This window comes from Marmota marmota, unplaced genomic scaffold, assembly GCF_001458135.2.
Source record: "Marmota marmota marmota unplaced genomic scaffold, marMar, whole genome shotgun sequence".
Classification (NCBI taxonomy): domain Eukaryota; kingdom Metazoa; phylum Chordata; class Mammalia; order Rodentia; family Sciuridae; genus Marmota; species Marmota marmota.
In genome coordinates this window covers 11,172,723-11,183,989 of record NW_025999943.1, presented here as the reverse complement: position 1 = coordinate 11,183,989, position 11,267 = coordinate 11,172,723, and the positions used below count along the sequence as shown (strand labels likewise).

Below are 11,267 nucleotides of genomic sequence, written 5' to 3'. Positions count from 1 at the left end.
AAAAAAAAAAAAAAGAGAGAGAAAAAGAAAGACTACCACTCTCACACTTTCCTGAAATACAATATGACTTAAAATTATACAAAGTACATTCTATAACAAATCTATAATACTAACATCTATCATTTCATAACTAAAAAAAAAAAAAAAAAAGAGGCAGATGGGGGCTAAGTCCCTAATGACTGACTGAAAGTAAATTCAGTTGATTTTTAACTTTAAGTGGTTTCCTAGAAAAGTTGGCTTCTTAAACTTGACAAGCATCAGAATCACAGAGGGCTATTTAAAACAAGATATTTGGGCCCCACTCCCAGAACTTCCTGATTCAGTAGATCTGGGTTAGGGCCCTAGTATTCACACATCTAACTGATTCTCAGCTAATAGATATGGTGAGATTACTTGAGGAGGTATAAGGTCACCAAGGCTAGCACGTATTGTGGGGGAAACAATTTAAGCAGCCTCTGCTTAGTCCAGGAAAAGATCTAAAGATACTAGTCTGGGCTGGGGATGTGGCTCAAGTGGTAGCGTGATCGCCTGGCATGCGCTGGGCGCTGGGTTCGATCCTCAGCACCACATAAAAATGAAGATATTGTGTTCACCTAAAACTAAAAAATAAATTTAAATAAATATACTAGTCAAGAACCACCATTTGATAAATCTGTTTTATTAGGATAAAAACAAAAGTTCAGGCCAAACTAATACCAGTTTTAGGTAAATCAAACTAGCTTCAGTTGCCTTCTTCAACCAGGCTGTGTTAGAGCATCACTACAGAGTTTAGGGCAAGGTAATTAAAAAGTCCCAACACTTTATGGGGAAAAAAAAAGAAACAAAAAATTAAATTTAAAATGTATAACTTTAAAAAACAAATGTACAACTTTTCAGATCTATCCAGTCTAAAATTATCAATAAATAACCAAAATCTAAAATTCCACAATAAAATGTCTAAAACAATCTATTTCATCTCTAATGTACCATATGCTAACAATTTGGATTAGGACCATATGTGTAAGAAACACTTAAATTGGGGGCTGGGGATGTGGCTCAAGCGGTAGCGCGCTCGCCTGGCATGCGTGCGGCCCGGGTTCGATCCTCAGCACCACATACAAACAAAGATGTTATGTCTGCCGAAAAAATAAAAAATAAAATAAATAAATAAATAAAACACTTAAATTGTTTCTCCACCACTCAATACTAGCAATGCTGACCCTATGCCATATGGGAAAATGTTTTCTTCTACGAATTGGAATACTACAACTACTAGTTTATTTGTAATTTAAAGATCAGTTACTGAATAAATTATTTCAAGAAACAAACCAGTTATTACACCCTTGGGGATACCAGGATACCAGCTATGGCCCCATTCTTCCTCCCAGGAGAAGTCTGTTACCCCTTTTTTAATAAGCCTTGCTTTATATGCTTAAAAAAAATTACACCCTTATTTTAAAAAGCCACTATGTCATATATGTTTATTCAGATCTAGTATACATTATATGATTTTTCTAAGTAGAAAAAATAATGGTTCAGAAATAAACCTTTTAAATTTACATCTTACAAACAGAATTCACATTAAACTGTAAAGCTATCTATAAAGTCAAATTCTATAAACTAAATCCTGGCTTCCAACAGACAAAACTTTACTAATTGTATGCAAAAAAAATTAGTGTGCTATGTTTGGAGGAGTATATTCCAAAAGAACAGTCAACAGCAGCCCTTCTCACCTCCTAATCCCAGTTGTTTTTTTTTTTTTTTTTTAAATGAACAGTACTAAAAGTACATTGAATAAACTGTGCTGGCCCATACACTAGCCATACTTGGCTATTTAAATTAAGAGCCATGACAATGGAATAGGCCTGTAATCCCAGCAACTGAGGAGGCTGAGGCAGGAAGATCACAAGTTCAAAGCCAGCCTCAACAATTATAGAGAGGCCCTAATCAATTCAGTGAGACCCGGTCTCAAAATTAAAAATGGAGCTGGGGATGTGGCTCAAGGGGTAGCGCGCTCGCCTGGCATGCATGCGGCCCAGTGTTCAATCCTCAGCACCACATACAAAGATGTTGTGTCCGCCGAAAACTAAAAAAAAAATAATAATAATAAAAAATATTAAGTTCATTAAAAAAAATCAAAATTAAAAATGAGATAGGGATATAGCTTAGTGGTAAAGTGCCCCTGGGTTCCATTTCCAGTACCATTCAAACTGTACTACCCAGCCCTCCTAGCCTCATTCAAGTGTTCAACAGTCACATGTGGCTAGTGAGTACTCTTTTGGACAGTACAGATATATAACAGCCTTTATATCATTGCAGAAAGTTCTACTGGGCAGTGCTGATGGAAGGAAGGAAGAAAGGAATTGTCTATTATTAATAAGATAAAAGATAAGCAACAAAAAAAAGGGCTGGAATTGTGACTCAGTTGGTAGTGCACTTGCCTTGCATGTGTGGGGCACTGGGTTCAATCCTCAACGCTACAAAAATAAAAAATAAAATAAAGGTATTGTGTCCATCTACAACTAAAAGTAAAAAAGAAGTTAAAAAAAGAAACAGAAAGATTTTCCAATGTCAAAATATTAATTGGTCCTGTAAAGGCTTTCAAAACAGGGAAATGAAGTCCTTCCATTCTTCCTCCTCCAAAATATCAACTTCAGAATAAGACACTGCAAGCAAGAGACTAAGGATCACGAAAATATTACATAAAATCCTTTTGGAAAGTTTATCAAAAGTTGCTTACAGTACTTCATTTTTTTATTTTGTGATGCTGGGGATGGAACTCAAGGCCTTTGGCATGCTAGGCAAGTGCTCTACTGAGCTACATCCCCAAACTTCTGCATTTACATTAAGAATTTTACCAAATGACAGGCTGCTTCTCTACTGTACAAAAGATAAATATATCTGTTCAAAATGTACTGATTATTTACTTGAATTCCAAGGAAATATTGTTTTTTATTAATATCTTGAAACTAACTATCTTCTCTTGGAGCCATTTAAGTATTTAAGAACACAATAAATTTTCTCTACATATTAAGTTTTACTTTGTCCACATATGAAGAGAAATCGATTTTGAAAGTTCAAGTTCCAATAAGACAGCTTCCATAAACTGCAATGAATATTAGAGTGAGGGTCTAACTAGAAAGATAACAGGAAAAAGTCTTATGTGTAAAATGTCTCCTAAAAAAGACTTTGATTGAAGAAAAAACAGTATCTAAATATGAATGACAATAATGCTGTATGACTGCAACTGATGAACTCACCACAAAACAAAGGAAAACCTAATAAAAACAAATACTTTGTCCGGAGTGCAAACTGTCAAAGCTTTTTAGAATAAGAAGGAGGCACAATTTTTGCATGTTATCGGAAAATTTTTCAAAATTTAGATTTAAAGGGGGCAAGACACATAATACCCTACTGCAGGACAAGTAAGTCAACTATAATGTAGCATATTGGCCGACCTCCCCCACCAAAACACAGGAACCTCCAAAAGTCGGGTGGAAAAACAATATTAGAATACAATTCAATACTATCCAATCACTGCAGGTGGAACTCTGTACTCGAGTACAGAGTTTAAGCACCTGCAAGGGTAAGGTAAAGAGAGGGCTGGCTGCACTGAGGTAAGTATTAACGCGGTTTGCTGTAAAATGCGTGCAGGGCTTATTGAAGGCAAAGGGATGTTTTGGGTAAGTCTTTAAGAAGCAAGTCGTTTGTTCCTTCAAACCCAAATTTCTGGCCAAACCGAAGCTTCCGTTCCAAATACATTTTCTTCACAACATATTTGTGCCTCGAAGAACTGTCACCCGAAAACGCCGTCGGTCCCCGCGACCCCGATCCCCCAGGTACCGGAGGCTACCCGTTCAGGCAGGGTTGACCGTAACGATCTAGCGCGCGACAGTAGGCCTGCAAAGCCCAACCGGCGCGAAGCAGAGGCCACCATACCGAGCAGGGTACCCGGGCGGTCACAATCCACAGAGAGGCCATTCTGGACAAGCGAAGCCCCGCGGACATCCCACCGCCCTTTTGTTCCCTTGGGCCGGCGGCCCGAGACTCACCAAGCGGATGAAGCCGAAGCCACGATCCCGGTTGATGAAGACCTCGCTGGGCTCGCCGTAGCGCTCGAAGAGTCTCTTGAAATCCTCCTCGGTGATGTCGGTGGGGAGATTCCCTACAAAGAGGCGGCAACGCTGAGTGTACGTCTTCTCACCCGGCTTTAGGAAACTCTTGATGTCAATGGTGAACCCCATCTCTTCCTCCGGGTGGTCCTCCGGGGGCCCTGGGGCAGGCGGTGCCTGCTCTCCCGCCAGCGCCAGCGCCATGGCCGCCGCGGCCACCGGCTCGTTCTCGCCGGCTGCGGATTCAAGCGCGCGTAGACGGGCCGGGTTTTTCTCAATGCGCACTTGCTTCAGGTTTCCTCTTAACATCATCTTAAGGAGTTCGCCTCAAACACCGGATACAGGCCTAGATGTATGTATGTATACGTCTCTACATGTATCTATGGAAACGAAGCAGAGAAAGTAAGGAAACTGCTCGAAGCCGGAGCCCGCAGCCCTGCCTACCGAACTAACGCCCGCGACAGCCGCACATTCAAAATGGCGCTGCCACAAGCTGCGGTTGGAAGGAAAGACGCCGAATTTAGTCCCGCCCCTCCGCAAAGGCCGGCGTCCAATCGGCCGGCTGCGCATGCCCGGCACCAACTGAACTTTGGCCGTGTAGACGTACAACCTTGCGCGCTGTACCAAGAGCTGCCTTCTAGGGTGGGAAAGTGCAATTTCCCATCCTAGAACACCTGGTACTGTTTGTTGTTTGTATATATGGGACAGATTATATGTACATCAGCGTGTGAAAATACAGCGATTTGCGGGACATCTTTTTTTTTTTTTCAGTTGTAGATGGACACAATATCTTTATTTTTATGTGGTGCGGAAGATTGAACCCAGAGCCTCACATGTGCGAGGCAGATGCTCTACCACTGAGCTATACAGCCCTAGCCCCTTGGGAGACATCTTTACCCTTTTAAATGTAGAACTCAATTTTCAATAACTACAACAAAATGAAAACCTGCGTGTTTTGTATATAGCATTCATAAAACCCTGTTTCCAATACACTTAAAACATTTTATTTCTCTCCATTTCAAGAGCAAAATTTTTATTACATGTTTAAATAAACAACCAATCTTATAATTGTGCTGTTGATTATTGACCGCATTAAGTTTCTTATAAAATTAGCACAACCAGATTATGAGTTGCTGTGGGCCACAGACTTACAAGAACAAACTAAATTTTTTCTGTAATAACAGGTATTTAAGATTTGTGAGTCCTACTGTGTCTTATCTGAACTACTCAACCCTACCGCATGCCACTGCTACCCATAGTGAACCCTCAATGCTGTGAAAAAGAAATAAACTCACACTCTGCAAAACAGTTCAGCAGTTTCTCATGAAGTTAAAAATATGTTCATAGGATCCATCCCATTCCTAAGTATATATCCAAGAGACAGAAAAAATTGTGTTCACACAAATACTTGTTCATAGAGGTTTTTTTTTAGCAATGGATGAAAAGTGGAAACAACCCAATTATCCTTGACAGTTCAGAGGATAAACAGTAGTACATTCATGTAATAAAATAATATTCTGCACAGTCGCACATTCATATAATAAAATACTACTTTGCAATAAAAGGAATAAAATACAGACACAAGCAACACCATGAATCAAAAGGCTATATATTGTATATATGACATTCTGGACAAGGCTGGACTGGACATACCTGTAGCTAAGGAATATAGGTAAGTGGTTTCCAGGAATTAGGGGCTAGGGAGATGTTGACTACATAGTCAAGGGTATATTTTGGAATGATGGAACTATATCTTGATTGTGACTACACAAGTGTATGTTTGTCAAAACGCAGTGGCCCACACCTGTAATCCCAGCAGCTGGGGAGGATGGAAAGTTCAAAGCCAGCCTCAGCAACTAATGGAGACTGCTAAGCAACTCAGTGAGACCCTGTCTCTAAATAAAATACAAAATGGGGCTGGGGACATGGCTCAGTGGTCAAGTGTCCCTGAGTTCAATAACCTGTAACAACAACAAAAAAACTTAATAGAATTGTGCACTAAAATGGTAAATGTTACTGTATTTAATTTATACAATGAGCATATTTTAAAACTATCCCAAAAATAAAACATGATTGAAGCTAATTATTATTTACCTCAGTCACCACACAAATTCTAATTCCCCAGTTTCTGATACTCCATACATTCCTCAATCTGACCCAATTCCGCGCATCTCTCCCAGTTGTTCAAAAACCTTCTGTTGAGGTTTTGGAAACTCACTTTATCAGCAAAATCTACTAATGATTTTTATCTCATCTTCCCTTTGCCTTCCTTCTTTAATTGGTAGATGGAGAGCGACTTCTCCTACAGCCCTCTCTAAAAGTGGACATGCTTTTTTCTCTTACATGTCACAGGATTGACTCATGAAATACAGGACATTAGTCTTTGATCTCTTGCAACTGCAAGACTATTTCCCCTCTGTTCTTTGACAGAAATCACACACAAAATCTCATGCCAATGCAAATTCTTACTCTCTCTCCCCCTCCCTCCCTGCCTATGCAATAATATCATTGTGAACATTCTTTAAATTTATTATCACAGATATCAGGTGGACCTCAGCCTTTAGGTTTTGCTCTCTGTTACTTTCCTAAATAACTGTTTTACACTATTTTCTCTCAGCTCATACCAATACTCCTCCCCTACTCAATAATATCACTTTTAGGTTTTTTGTAGGAAAAAACATTGACAGAGTAGAATTGCCTCTTCCTATCAGAACAAAATCTACCCCACTACAGGGGGTAGAAGTTCACCTACATTATCTTCCCTTCCTGTAACAGTGAACAAACTACATGCTCCACTCTAAAGTCAGCCCTCTTATTCGTCCACTAGATATCATCTTGTCAAGTACTTTGCTTTAGCAGTTATCAGATCACCTTCCCAAACGGTCATTTTCTTGATCGGTACAGGAGTATTCTATTTATGGATGTCAAATAAGCATCTCAAACTTAATGTGTCTAGACCAAGACCATTTCCTTTCCCAGTCCTTTCTATTTCACAAAGACATTATCTCTCCTCCACATTCTCAGACAGGCAATCTGGGAATCATACTTGACTTCTTTTCCACATACTCAATATCCAATCAGAGCCAGGCATGATAGCACTTGGCTGTAATACCAGTGATTGCCATGAAGGGGATTGACTGAGACCAGAGTATCACAAGTTTAGGGCCAGCCTCAGATATTTAACAAGGCCCTAAGCAACTTTGTGAGACCCTGTCTCAATTTTTTTTTTAATTTTTTTTAAAGGGCTGGGGATGTGGCTCAGTGGTAAAGTGCCCCTGGAATTTTTTAAATCCTTAGTAACACACACACACACACACACACACACACACACCACAATCCAATCAGCAAATTCTTTTGGCTCTACTTTCAAAATATATCCTGAACACAAACACTCTAAGCCAATCCTTTATCATCTAATAACTATTAATCACTATCTATTAACTACTGAAGTACTCTCAATTATATTCCTGCTTCTTCTCTTGCTCTATTAACATGTCCACTCAAAATTCCGTCATCCTCAGTACCACAGATTAGAGGCTCTAAAGAGGTAAATTACTATTAAATTAGGTCAGCATGGTGGGACTGTCTTTATAAGAAGAGGAAATTACAACATAGAGACACACATAAAGAAGACCATGTGAAGACAGTGGGAGAAGACAGACATTTGTAAGACAAGAAGTCTTGCTGACACCTTTTTTTTTTTTGGGTAGTGCTGGGGGTTGAACCCAGGGCCTTGTGCATGCAAGGCAAGCACTGTACCAACTGAGCTGTATCTCCAACCCCATCCTTTTTTTTTTTTAATCTTTTTTTTTTTATTTAGTTGTCAATGGACCTTCATTTTATTCATATGTGGTGCTAAAAATTGAACCCAGTGCCTCACACATGCTAGGCAAGTGCTATACCACTGAACCACAAACCCAGCCCTCTTGCTGAAATCTTGGTTTTGGTCTCCATGCCTCTAGCACTGTGAGGAAATAAATTTTTGTTGTTTAAGCCACTCAGTTTGTGGTGTGTGTGTGTGTGTGTGTGTGTGTGTGTTGCTGTGGATGGAGCTCAGGACCTAGCCCAAGATTCAGATGCATTACAATGGAAGCCCTAAAAGACAATGCAGGAGCCAATAAAAGTCTTCAGGCAGAAGACTGCTTTTGTTTTTTTAGGAAAGTAAAACTATAAGGATAGAGTGATAGAGTGCCATGGAGGGACACAGATTAGGGTGATAGAGCAAGTACAGAAAATAAAGTCAAAAGTGTAAAAAAGATATTGTGAGATTGGATCAAAGAAATAGTGGGAACATAGAAGGAAGGCTTGGTTCAGGGAAAAAAAAAAAGTTTTGAGGAAAACTCCATAGGATTTGACTCCTGATTGACTTGGCAGAGGGAAAAGATATATATATATATATATATAAAATAAAGCTGAGAAATTAAGCAAGGTGTCATACTGTGCTTACTAATAATACTCGAAATAAATGATTAAAATTAGAACAGTGTGGATATGGGTACAAATCAGTGGTAGTGGTAGTGCTTGCCTACCATGCACAAGGCCCTGAATTCAATCCCTATCACTACAAAATTATAAGAGAAACAGCTGAGGCCTATAAGAGTGAAGAGAGGTAAAATGAGTCAAATCATAGTAGTGTGTGATTTTGAATAAATTTAGATTATGAAAATCCTTGTCTCAATAAACATTTGTTTTTAAAGTCAGGCACAATGGCACAGGCCTATAATCTCAGCATCTTGGGAAGCTGAGGCAGGAGGATTACAAATTCAAAATCAAACTTAGCAATTTAGCAAGGCCCTAAACAACTTAGCAAGACCCTATCTCAAAATAAAAAATAAAAAGGGCTAGGGATATGGATCAGTGGTTAAGTGCCCCTGAGTTCCAACATTGGTACCAAAAAAAAAAATTTGTGTGTGTGTGTATTTATGTGTATGATAAACCACCATATTTTTCAAAAACAGTTTCATAAATGGAATGTCATAATTTTACATTTGCAATTCTTTTTTAGTAGAAAACTGCAGGGCTGTCATATTGGTTTCTGTATTCAATCTGAAACAAATATTGTTTGCTTTATATGCTTATATATTATTTTTCTTTAAAAAGGAGTATTTTAATAGCCTTGTCATATTATTGTGGCTATTCTCTGATACTGCACCAAAAATGTAACAAGTGGTATTTTCTTAAATATTAGCTGCAAGTAGAATCTGAAATCATATCCATGAACTTTTTATTCTGTTTACATCAAAATCCAATGGTTTAGGCTTGTGGTTTGAATTCATTTTTACCCTGGCATGAATTTGAAACATCTGAAATTATGGATTCATTGAATGATACAATTTTCCAAAATGCTGTCACTTCATTGTATAATAACATATAAAATTACATTTGTTAATGTCATCATTGAGCTCACCAGAAAATTCTTGAAGTATCAGGAAACTATAAAGTTCAAAACAAAATATAAAAAGGGCCTGGGATGTAGCTCAGTGTAGAGCATTCCGAGGTTTAATCCCCAATACTGCCAAAAAAAAAAAAAAAAGTTCCATTTGCAATTCAAACAATCACAAGGGTAATTTCCTCAAAACAATCATCATACTTTGGAACTCAGCAGAAGTTCTCCATGTCTATTTCCCATTTGGTATGGTTTGAGTTCATCCTCCAAAGTTCATGTGTTAGAAATTTAATCCCCAATGCAATAGTGTTGAGAGGTGGGACTATTAGGAGGTGATTAGGTCATGATGTTTCTGTCTTCATGCATAGATTAACGCTGTTATTAATTATAGTGGGAGTAATTTTTGTTACTATAGCACAACATATATTTCAAATGGATAAAAAAATTAGTATGATTTATAGCATCTTAAGACACATTGCCTGGGCTGGGGATGTAGCTCAAGCGGTAGCGCGCTTGCTTGGCATGCATGCGGCCTGGGTTCGATCCTCAGCACCATGTACAAACAAAGATGCTGTGTCCGCCAATAACTGAAAAATAAATGTTAAAGTTCTCTCTCTCTCCCCCTCTCTCTCTGCCTCTCTCTCTCTCTCTTAAAAAAAAAAAAAAAGACACATTGCCTTTGAATGGGAGCTTCCTTTCTATTACTTTCAGATCTACAACAGGTGTCTAGAAAATTTGCTACTGTGGAAAATGAAGGCTACTTTAATTGAATGTGAGGAGGGCCTGTATTTTTTTTTAATTAGTTGCTATAACACTGTTCTTCTGGTGGTTGAGAGAGTTTCATATTTTCTTTAGACATCATTAAGCCCAGCAGTTCTTACAGAATAACTTTGATGCTACATGAATTCTGTCATTTTTCTAGCACTGATATGGCTCTTGGGTTCACCACTTCATTAGGACTGCTAATTCTATTCATATTAACTTTTGTTACAAATCTTGTAAAGAAGGGGGGTGCTTCTGGGTATTTAGGTCCACATTCTATTTTAAAGCTGTATATTAGGTTTTCATAAATTGTGCCCATGGTGGCTGCCATATTCCTTTGCTATGGCTCAAAGTCCTGCAGAAATACATTCGTGACAAAAAGGATGAGTTTGACCCAATTCCCATTCATTCTTGCTCTTTCTTGTCCTTTCTTGTATTCTGCCATGGGATGACAAGTTCAAAGGCTCTTTGCAAGATGCCATCATCATACCTTTGGACTTCTAAGCCTCCAGAACTAGGTGCTAAATAAATATTTGTTCTTTATAAATATCTTAGTTTTACTGGGCAAGGTGGGGCCCATCTGTAATCCCAGAAATTTGGGAGGTTTAGGAAGAAGAATTGCAAATTCAAGGTCAGTCTCAGCAATTTAGCAAGGCCCTAAGCAATTTAGGGAAACAAAAAGAGCTGGGGATTGAATTTGGGTCATAGCTCAGTGGTAGAGTGTTTGCCTAGCATATGTGAGGCACTGGGTTCAATTCTCAGCACAACATATAAATAAATAAAATAAGGGTCCATTGACGACTAAAAATATATTTTAAAAAAAGGGTGGGGGAGGGTTGGGGATATGGCTCAGTTGGTATAGTGCTTGCCTTGCATGCCTTAAAGGCCATGGGTTCAATCCCCAGCACCACCAAAAAAATAAATTAATTAATTAAAAGATTTGTGTCAGGGGATCGGTGTTGGGGATGTAGCTCAGTGGTAGAGCGCCCCTGTGTTCAATCCATAGTACTGCAACATACAACCTATAA

The 11,267-nt window shown here is 38.7% G+C and overlaps 1 protein-coding gene and 1 pseudogene across 4 annotated transcripts in view; both read right to left on the bottom strand.

Moving 5' to 3' along the window:
* Positions 1 to 4,586, bottom strand: part of Pspc1 (paraspeckle component 1) — a 94,690-nt gene extending 90,104 nt beyond the window's left edge. For 3 of the 4 annotated variants that reach the window (XR_007346970.1, XR_007346971.1, XM_015499357.2), the window contains exon 1: positions 4,032 to 4,586. Coding sequence is in view for 1 of the 4 variants with exons in the window: in XM_015499357.2 (XP_015354843.1) it covers positions 4,032 to 4,403 (372 nt within the window). In the remaining 3 variants the exon portion in view is untranslated. The remainder of the gene's footprint in view (positions 1 to 4,031) is intronic. The other variant, XM_048801451.1, reaches the window with a different exon arrangement.
* Positions 4,587 to 10,276: 5,690 nt separating this feature from the next.
* LOC107153758 lies at positions 10,277 to 10,570 on the bottom strand (annotated as a pseudogene).
* Positions 10,571 to 11,267: the final 697 nt, after the last annotated feature.